Source organism: Cicer arietinum, chromosome 5 (genome assembly GCF_000331145.2).
Source record: "Cicer arietinum cultivar CDC Frontier isolate Library 1 chromosome 5, Cicar.CDCFrontier_v2.0, whole genome shotgun sequence".
Classification (NCBI taxonomy): domain Eukaryota; kingdom Viridiplantae; phylum Streptophyta; class Magnoliopsida; order Fabales; family Fabaceae; genus Cicer; species Cicer arietinum.
Genome location: NC_021164.2, coordinates 61,739,815 through 61,749,302, shown reverse-complemented (window position 1 = coordinate 61,749,302; position 9,488 = coordinate 61,739,815). Strand labels below are relative to the sequence as shown.

General features: G+C 35.5%; 2 protein-coding genes across 2 annotated transcripts in view; both read left to right on the top strand.

The window, feature by feature from the left end:
- The window catches only part of LOC101509415 (pachytene checkpoint protein 2 homolog), a 13,407-nt gene that overhangs the window by 800 nt on the left and 3,119 nt on the right, over positions 1 to 9,488 (top strand). Inside the window, exons 3-11 of the mRNA XM_004501815.4 lie at positions 203 to 309; positions 646 to 713; positions 1,471 to 1,574; positions 1,681 to 1,785; positions 1,987 to 2,076; positions 4,372 to 4,447; positions 5,445 to 5,514; positions 5,604 to 5,674; positions 5,813 to 5,903. Coding sequence (XP_004501872.1) covers positions 203 to 309; positions 646 to 713; positions 1,471 to 1,574; positions 1,681 to 1,785; positions 1,987 to 2,076; positions 4,372 to 4,447; positions 5,445 to 5,514; positions 5,604 to 5,674; positions 5,813 to 5,903 — 782 coding nt within the window. The remainder of the gene's footprint in view (positions 1 to 202; positions 310 to 645; positions 714 to 1,470; positions 1,575 to 1,680; positions 1,786 to 1,986; positions 2,077 to 4,371; positions 4,448 to 5,444; positions 5,515 to 5,603; positions 5,675 to 5,812; positions 5,904 to 9,488) is intronic.
- Positions 2,342 to 3,965, top strand: LOC140920555 (pachytene checkpoint protein 2 homolog). The gene is made up of 4 exons (XM_073368997.1): positions 2,342 to 2,489; positions 2,826 to 2,893; positions 3,651 to 3,771; positions 3,861 to 3,965. Exons 1-4 carry the CDS (start codon positions 2,360 to 2,362, stop codon positions 3,863 to 3,865), a joined length of 324 nt encoding a protein of 107 aa, XP_073225098.1. The 5' UTR covers positions 2,342 to 2,359; the 3' UTR covers positions 3,866 to 3,965.

Sequence of the window (9,488 nt, the reverse complement as noted above, 5' to 3'; positions counted from 1 at the left end):
ATTGTACACTATAATTTAACTCCAATTTTATTAGGTATTAATTATAGAAATGGGAAATTACCTCATCGAATTTCTTTGATGAGTATTAGTTTCATGTGAGGGTAATTGGAGATTGAAACTGAACTAAGTTTTATCCTATTTGGTTTATCCATTGTTGTTGTTATTTGCGTGGTGTAGTTATGACCATTCCACTGATTTTCAGGATGCTCGAAAAGAGGAGTTTGAGCTATAATGGTGGACCGATCCCCGTGCCCCTTGATATACCCTTTCTTGCTGATAATGTGCAAAGAATTTGCATTTGTGATACAGGTATATATATGTCTATATGTTATTCATTTTTCAATTGATTGTTTAGAGGTAAGCTGCTAATTTGATTGCTATCATTATGGAGTTGCAAGATATTAAATTCGTTGATTTTATTTTAAAAATATCATTTTTATTTTTACCAATCTAAAATTCCATTAAGACTGTCTCGTATGAGTCTAATTGAGTGCTCTAGCAATTTGCATGTCAAAATAGAACACAGGTGTTAAAAATACAAGATTAATGAAAAAGCATTTCCTAGAAACGCACAGATAGAGATTAGAGATAGATCAATTGCTGCTTCTCTGATTCCGGTGGTGGTGTATTTTTGTGTGTGTGTAGGTGAAGGGATGCAGAATGACGAGGTTCTTTTGTTCTGGCAGGTCAAGCCTGTTGTACATGTATTTCAGGTGATACTGCTTAGGGCTGCTAACTTGATTTCATTGACTAAGTATATGTCACAGTCTCAATTTTCCTAGCTTGTCATATCCTTGCTTGACAAATATATTAAATGAATATATGTTCCTATGATTTCTCCTGTTGTGTTTTTAAATTCATCTAACTTGGTCAAATGATCTTTTGCATATTTCAGTAAAAGATTCATCTAAGTTGTTAACTATGATGAATCAGTGATTTGGATTCAGGGAGTAAAATCTAAGAACTCGAGTACCAAAATGCAGGGAAATCAATTTGTAATGGACTCTGATGCAAATTGTAAAGAGATATAACATAGTTGGGAGGAGGAATGTATTTTGTTAAAATGGTGATAAGCTTCAATTGATTCATCTGCTGGCTAATAGCACAGCTCGATACAAACTGTCACGAGAGAGAAAACCCATAACAAACTTCCTCCATTACAATGATACCTAAGCATTATCTATAACCACCTCATGGTAGAGAATGCTGACCTACATGCTTCTAGAATGCTTTCTAACCAAAAAATGAAAATATCAAAAGCGGGTATAACAGAAATGCGCCTAAAGTAAACCAAGAAAAAAGCAAATGATAAAATGATATTACAGCATGTTAACTCTGTAACATATGTGCCGTTTCATTATGTATCAATATCACATCCCCTCAAATTGTACTTTGCTTTAGTCTAGAATTTATTTGTTCAGGTAATGTGGTTAAGAGCTTTGTGAATAATGTCTGCATTTGCTTTGTCAGCTTAGCGAGGAAGGACCGTGTGAGGATATCAGCTCTGATGGCCAGTCTTCTAGCTTCAATGAATGGATTCTTCCTGCAAAAGAATTTGATGGCATGTGGGAAAGGTTCTTACTTCTGTGTAGTTTGTGCCTTTCCCTCAACTATTCTTTTCTTAATAAAATTTAAATTAAATTACCCTGCCCAAATTTCATTTTTCCAATGCTTTTGCAGCCTAATATATGAATCTGGTCTAAAGCAAAGGTTGTTGCGGTATGCAGCGAGTGCTTTGCTCTTCACTGAAAAGGCTGTCGATCCATTCCTTGTTTCTTGGAACCGGTAAGCACCAGAGATAATTATTTAGTTTAGCATTGGCCTTATATGTTGTGATCACAATTTACTGATATGGTTATGTTACTGAAATATATCGTCTTTACAAATGTTATGCATTTATATGAAATGATAGTCAAACATGAGTGAGATGAGATGATTGAACTATGAACATATCTTGATAATTTTAGGATTTGTACTTATTTGCAGCATAATTCTTTTGCATGGTCCCCCAGGGACTGGAAAGACGTCTTTATGTAAAGCATTAGCTCAGAAACTATCAATTCGATTCAGCGCAAGGTGCATTGATCTATTATTAATATTTTATCAATACTCTTTAAGTATTAATCATATTTATCAATGAAAACAAGTAAGTGAAGGTAACGCTTTCCCTTCTTCCCTAAATTGTACACTATAATTTAACTCCAATTTTATTAGGTATTAATTATAGAAATGGGAAATTACCTCATCGAATTTCTTTGATGAGTATTAGTTTCATGTGAGGGTAATTGGAGATTGAAACTGAACTAAGTTTTATCCTATTTGGTTTATCCATTGTTGTTGTTATTTGCGTGGTGTAGTTATGACCATTCCACTGATTTTCAGGATGCTCGAAAAGAGGAGTTTGAGCTATAATGGTGGACCGATCCCCGTGCCCCTTGATATACCCTTTCTTGCTGATAATGTGCAAAGAATTTGCATTTGTGATACAGGTATATATATGTCTATATGTTATTCATTTTTCAATTGATTGTTTAGAGGTAAGCTGCTAATTTGATTGCTATCATTATGGAGTTGCAAGATATTAAATTCGTTGATTTTATTTTAAAAATATCATTTTTATTTTTACCAATCTAAAATTCCATTAAGACTGTCTCGTATGAGTCTAATTGAGTGCTCTAGCAATTTGCATGTCAAAATAGAACACAGGTGTTAAAAATACAAGATTAATGAAAAAGCATTTCCTAGAAACGCACAGATAGAGATTAGAGATAGATCAATTGCTGCTTCTCTGATTCCGGTGGTGGTGTATTTTTGTGTGTGTGTAGGTGAAGGGATGCAGAATGACGAGGTTCTTTTGTTCTGGCAGGTCAAGCCTGTTGTACATGTATTTCAGGTGATACTGCTTAGGGCTGCTAACTTGATTTCATTGACTAAGTATATGTCACAGTCTCAATTTTCCTAGCTTGTCATATCCTTGCTTGACAAATATATTAAATGAATATATGTTCCTATGATTTCTCCTGTTGTGTTTTTAAATTCATCTAACTTGGTCAAATGATCTTTTGCATATTTCAGTAAAAGATTCATCTAAGTTGTTAACTATGATGAATCAGTGATTTGGATTCAGGGAGTAAAATCTAAGAACTCGAGTACCAAAATGCAGGGAAATCAATTTGTAATGGACTCTGATGCAAATTGTAAAGAGATATAACATAGTTGGGAGGAGGAATGTATTTTGTTAAAATGGTGATAAGCTTCAATTGATTCATCTGCTGGCTAATAGCACAGCTCGATACAAACTGTCACGAGAGAGAAAACCCATAACAAACTTCCTCCATTACAATGATACCTAAGCATTATCTATAACCACCTCATGGTAGAGAATGCTGACCTACATGCTTCTAGAATGCTTTCTAACCAAAAAATGAAAATATCAAAAGCGGGTATAACAGAAATGCGCCTAAAGTAAACCAAGAAAAAAGCAAATGATAAAATGATATTACAGCATGTTAACTCTGTAACATATGTGCCGTTTCATTATGTATCAATATCACATCCCCTCAAATTGTACTTTGCTTTAGTCTAGAATTTATTTGTTCAGGTAATGTGGTTAAGAGCTTTGTGAATAATGTCTGCATTTGCTTTGTCAGCTTAGCGAGGAAGGACCGTGTGAGGATATCAGCTCTGATGGCCAGTCTTCTAGCTTCAATGAATGGATTCTTCCTGCAAAAGAATTTGATGGCATGTGGGAAAGGTTCTTACTTCTGTGTAGTTTGTGCCTTTCCCTCAACTATTCTTTTCTTAATAAAATTTAAATTAAATTACCCTGCCCAAATTTCATTTTTCCAATGCTTTTGCAGCCTAATATATGAATCTGGTCTAAAGCAAAGGTTGTTGCGGTATGCAGCGAGTGCTTTGCTCTTCACTGAAAAGGCTGTCGATCCATTCCTTGTTTCTTGGAACCGGTAAGCACCAGAGATAATTATTTAGTTTAGCATTGGCCTTATATGTTGTGATCACAATTTACTGATATGGTTATGTTACTGAAATATATCGTCTTTACAAATGTTATGCATTTATATGAAATGATAGTCAAACATGAGTGAGATGAGATGATTGAACTATGAACATATCTTGATAATTTTAGGATTTGTACTTATTTGCAGCATAATTCTTTTGCATGGTCCCCCAGGGACTGGAAAGACGTCTTTATGTAAAGCATTAGCTCAGAAACTATCAATTCGATTCAGCGCAAGGTGCATTGATCTATTATTAATATTTTATCAATACTCTTTAAGTATTAATCATATTTATCAATGAAAACAAGTAAGTGAAGGTAACGAAATTTACCTACCATTTTTTCCCACTCAGATACCCACAGTCTCAGCTTGTTGAAGTGAATGCACATTCTTTGTTCAGTAAATGGTTCTCCGAAAGCGGCAAGCTGGTATGCATGTATGCCTTTACTTTTGGTGTTTGACACTTTTGTAGACTTGCATATGGACCTTTTGTAATCCATGCTCGCATTACTTCTTAGCTTCAATGTTCATTGTCATTGTTAGTTTTGGAATTGAAGCATCTAGTTGTTGTTTGTCACAATTCACATCTTAGTATATTAGTCTGGTTTTGCGAGCCAGGCTGTATTGGTTTTGACGTTGGATCTGCAAAAATAAAGCTCACAGAAGATGCTTGCTTAGGTAGAAGATGGTGCGGGATGGTTTCTTATGGGGCCTGAAAACTATGCAGTGCCATACAGTATATGGTACAAAAACTTTTTACATAATTGGGTACCCGTACAGGATGATATATGATAAGAAAGAGAAAATATAAACAAAAATAAAAAGGGCAACCGGATGCTACAAAACTCCCACCATGGTTAGGTCAATTCAAACTGTCGTGGCTTCTCATAAACAAAAAAAGGACTATAGCATAGTATAAGTAATTTTCTAGTTTTTTTTTTTAATCTAAACTTAAGGTATATCTGGCAGATAAAACATGTTAGGGCATGGGTGAATTAGCAGTCAGCATTTTGTACTTTATATCACTTCATTGAGGTGCGTGACCTACATGTACTCACACGTATTCAACAACAACAAAATTGAAAGAAAAAAGTATACCAAATGCTACGTATACCAAGATATTAGTGATACTGCCAACATTTTGGTGAAAGCATTTCCCCTGAATAGTATTCTCTGTTCATTATATGAGAAAATAAAATAATGTATGATTAACAAGTAAATTACATATGTAAGACCCGTGGGAGTCATTACTGATAAGCTATGTTATTTCTTCATTTTGGAATTGGAATCTAAGTAATTTTGAATCATGGAGATCAATAAGTCAAATAATGAAATTGTGAACTGTAACAATGCATTATACTTTCCATAAACCATTTTTGTAATTTGGTTATGTTGAATGCGTAATTGTGATTCTTTGTTTTCTAGGTAGCAAAACTATTCCAAAAGATTCAAGAAATGGTAGAAGAAGAAAGCAATCTGGTATTTGTTTTGATCGGTGAGACATAATTGATGAAAAATCAACTTAATGCATGTGTATTATTCTTATGCGCGCCTGCTTGAGTATATATGTTTGCAATCCTGCAGATGAAGTCGAAAGCCTAGCTGCTGCTAGAAAAGCTGCTTTGTCTGGTTCTGAACCTTCTGATTCTATTCGGGTAAAACCCTCCTGCCTCCCAACTATTTTCTGAAAATGCTATAGATTGTTACACGAACTTGTAAAAATGTAACGCAAAAGTGAGGACTTATGAGTGTCTGTGTATTAATATGGGTTTACTCTGAATATTCAATTTCAGGTTGTCAATGCATTATTAACTCAGATGGATAAGTTAAAATCATCTCCAAATGTGATCATTCTAACCACATCAAACATTACTGCTGCTATTGGTAAGCCTAAATCAATTTCTCATTCATTCAATTTTGCAGCTTATGTCCTTATAAGTTATGACCTGTTCTCTCCCATAAATTTGATATTGATGGTTAGATCTGTTTTTGTCCTTATATATCAGTCAACTCTACTTTTATTTGAGAGCTGAAAATCTTGCTTTCCCTAAATAGGGATGGTAGTGGCCGTCCAGAAAAATGGGGGTGTAGTGAATTCTTCATTTTATCATGACTCAGGTGGAAGTTGTAAATCAGTAATATGTATAATGATGGTTTTTATGGCATTTAAAGTCAAATTGCTAAATAGTTAAGCATGGACTTCTGTTGCCAGCATCAGACTAGAACAATAGTATGCCTGGATCGAAAATTAACATCACCTTATCATAAAACACATGACAAAAAAAACCTTTACCAATTTCCACTAGTTAGGACTTAGGGTTACCACTCCAATGTCTTTGTAAAATATTTTCTTCGTATCCATTTCCTCTATAAATTTTCATTTGAAACACAAATGTTGCAGATCATATGATAGAACCACTGGTATTTATGACTAAGCTGAATTGAATCAATGAACAATACCTAACCAGAACCAATATGATTCTGTTAGGAATAGTAACTCTCACTTTATTGAATTGAGTGAATATAGAAGATGATACAATAGATCCCTCGATCTTGTCCTGGTTCCTCAACCAGTGGTTACAACTAACTCCCAACTAACTCTCTCATTCTCATTTACTTTCCTTTTATAGAACAAACTCCTAACTGCCTAACAAACTCCTAATTGCCTAAGCCAAGCTATTAGACACGTGTTACAATTAGGAAGGCTTCATCCAAACCTTCCTATTTCCCCTCTTATATACATTTCTAATAATAGGCTTTGGCCTATTCCTATCAATACCCCCCCTAAAAGAATTAACTTGTCCTCAAGTTGAAAGTCTGAAAATTTGTCTTGAATATCAGCTGCCAATTCCTAACTGTTCTCATGGTTGGGTAGATCTTGCCACTTAACTAACACTTCCAAGTGACTCTGTTTATCCTCTCTACTATTCAGAATATCTTCTGGTGATACTTCAAGTTCAAATTCTTCATTCAACATAGGTGGTAGTGATTGAGGTTTCTGGTTTGGTTTGATAGCTTTTTTCAACAATGAAATATGAAATACTGGGTAAATTTTAGCATAGTCAGGTAAAGCCAACTTATAAGCAACAGGTCCCACTTTACTCACCACCTGATAAGGCCCATAGTATCTTGGTGCTAGTTTAGCATAAGGCCTATTAGCTAATGACTTAAACTTGTAAGGCTGTAATTTAAGATATACCCAATCATCCACCTCAAATTCCACCATTCGTCTATGCTGATCAGCATATTATTTCATCTGATTCTGAGCCTTGGACAAATTAGCTTTCAATTCGTCCAAAATAACATGTCTTTGTAACAACATTTGATTGATATCCTCAATTTTAGAAGGTATAGCCCCTGCCTTTAACAAAATAGGAGGGTCCCTCCCATATAAAGCACGAAAAGGAGTCATACCAGCCGACATATTGTAGTTTGAATTAAACCAAAATTCTGCCCAGTGCAGCCAATCCAACCATTTCTTAGGTTTAGGACCCACAAAACACCTGAGATACATCTCTAAGCACCTGTTAGTAACTTCAGTCTGACCATCTGATTGTGGATGGTAAGAAGTACTCATTTTTAGTTGAGTGCCAGCCAATTTGAACAATTCTCTCCAAAATTGGCTCATGAATAAAGGATCTCTGTCTGATACAATAGTAGTAGGAAACCCATGTAATTTCACTACTTCCTTCACAAAAACAGTAGCTACTTCCATGGCTGAGTAAGGGTGGCCTAAAACAAAGAAATGAGCATACTTGGATAATCTATCTACTACTACTACCAGTATTGTATCCTTTCCTCTTATCCTAGGTAAAGCACCAATGAAATCTAGAGAAATATCCATCCAAACTTGCTGCGGAATAGGCAATGGCTGTAGCAATCCCGCCGGGGTAAGTGTCGAATATTTACTTCTTTGACATACCTCGCATTGTTCAACAAACTTCTTAATATCTGACCTCATGCCTTCCCAAAACAGAAATGTAGCAATCTTCTTGTAAGTTCTAAAGTACCCTGAGTGGCCTCCCATAGGTGTTTCATGACATTCTGAAATAATGACAGGAATCCTATTAGATGATTTTGACAGTACTAACCTCCCTTTATAATAAAGAACCCCTTTTTTCAATTCAAAATTCTGATGTGCAATGGGTGAAATAATCAAATTCTGCATCAGTTTCACCCATTTAGAGTTCTGCTGCAACTCCTGATTCCATGCTGCTACTTCCTCAACTATTAAAACTGATATTGCTGCATATATCATTTTCCTTGAAAGAGCATCAGCCGCAGAGTTTTCAGTCCCAGGTTTATACTGTATTTCAAAATCCAGACCCACTAACTTAATAGCCCATTTGAACTGCTCATCTGAGAACAACCTCTGTTCAGTCAGGAATTTCAGGCTTTTCTGATCTGTTTTAACAATAAAGTGTCTTCCCATCAAATAATGTCTCCATTTTTGGATTGCTTGAACCAAAGCCATTAATTCTCTTTCATAGACTGACCTTTGCGGAGCTTTTGCAGATAACCCTTTACTCCAAAATGCTAAAGGTTTTCCCCCTTGCATTAATACAGCTCCTAGGCCTTTGCTAGATGCATCAGTCTCCACCACAAATTCTTTATTAAAATCAGGAATAGCTAACATAGGCAAATCCATCATAGCAAATTTTAATTCCTCAAAAGCAGCAATAGCTTCTACTGTCCACACAAATGCATCTTTCTTGAGTAAATCGATGAGTGGCTTAGCTTTCTTCCCATAGTTTTGGACAAATCTTCTGTAATATCCCGTCAACCCTAGAAATCCTCTTAGACTCTTGATATTAGTGGGTTGAGGCCAAGACTTCATATCTTCTATTTTAGAACAATCAGCAGTCACTCCCCCAGCTGAAATGATGTGTCCTAAATATTCCAGGCTAGTTTGTCCAAATGTACACTTCTTGAAATTTGCCTTCAATCCATTCTGTTTTAGCACACTCAAAGCTGTATGCAGATGCTGTACATGTGAACTCATGTCAGCACTGTACACTAATATGTCATCAAAGAAGACCAACATGAATTTCCTCAAGTACGGCTTTAGAATTTCATTCATTAAGGCTTGGAAGGTAGAAGGGGCATTAGTTAACCCAAAAGGCATGACTAGAAACTCATAATGTCCTTCATGAGTTCTAAAAGCAGTTTTCTCCACATCTTCTGTTCTCATTCTAATTTGATGGTACCCCGATTTGAGGTCCAACTTAGAAAATATCATAGCTCCTCCCAATTCATCCAACAATTCCTCAATGATTGGAATTGGGAATTTATTAGGAATGGTGATTTTATTCAGAGCTCTGTAATCTACACAGAACCTCCATCCACCATCCTTCTTTTTCACCAGCAATATAGGACTAGAATAGGGACTTATACTCGGTCTAATCCCCCCAGCCTCTAACATCTCAGTTACCAATTTCTCTACCTCATTCTTTTGGTAATAAGGACATT

Bases quoted from the DNA above. Each gene is read 5' to 3' on its own strand.
- LOC140920555 (XM_073368997.1), top strand. From the start codon at position 2,360: ATGACCATTCCACTGATTTTCAGGATGCTCGAAAAGAGGAGTTTGAGC. The intron at 2,490-2,825 runs GTATATATATGT...GTGTGTGTGTAG, and splicing joins AATTTGCATTTGTGATACAG to GTGAAGGGATGCAGAATGAC. The intron at 2,894-3,650 runs GTGATACTGCTT...TTGCTTTGTCAG, and splicing joins CTGTTGTACATGTATTTCAG to CTTAGCGAGGAAGGACCGTG.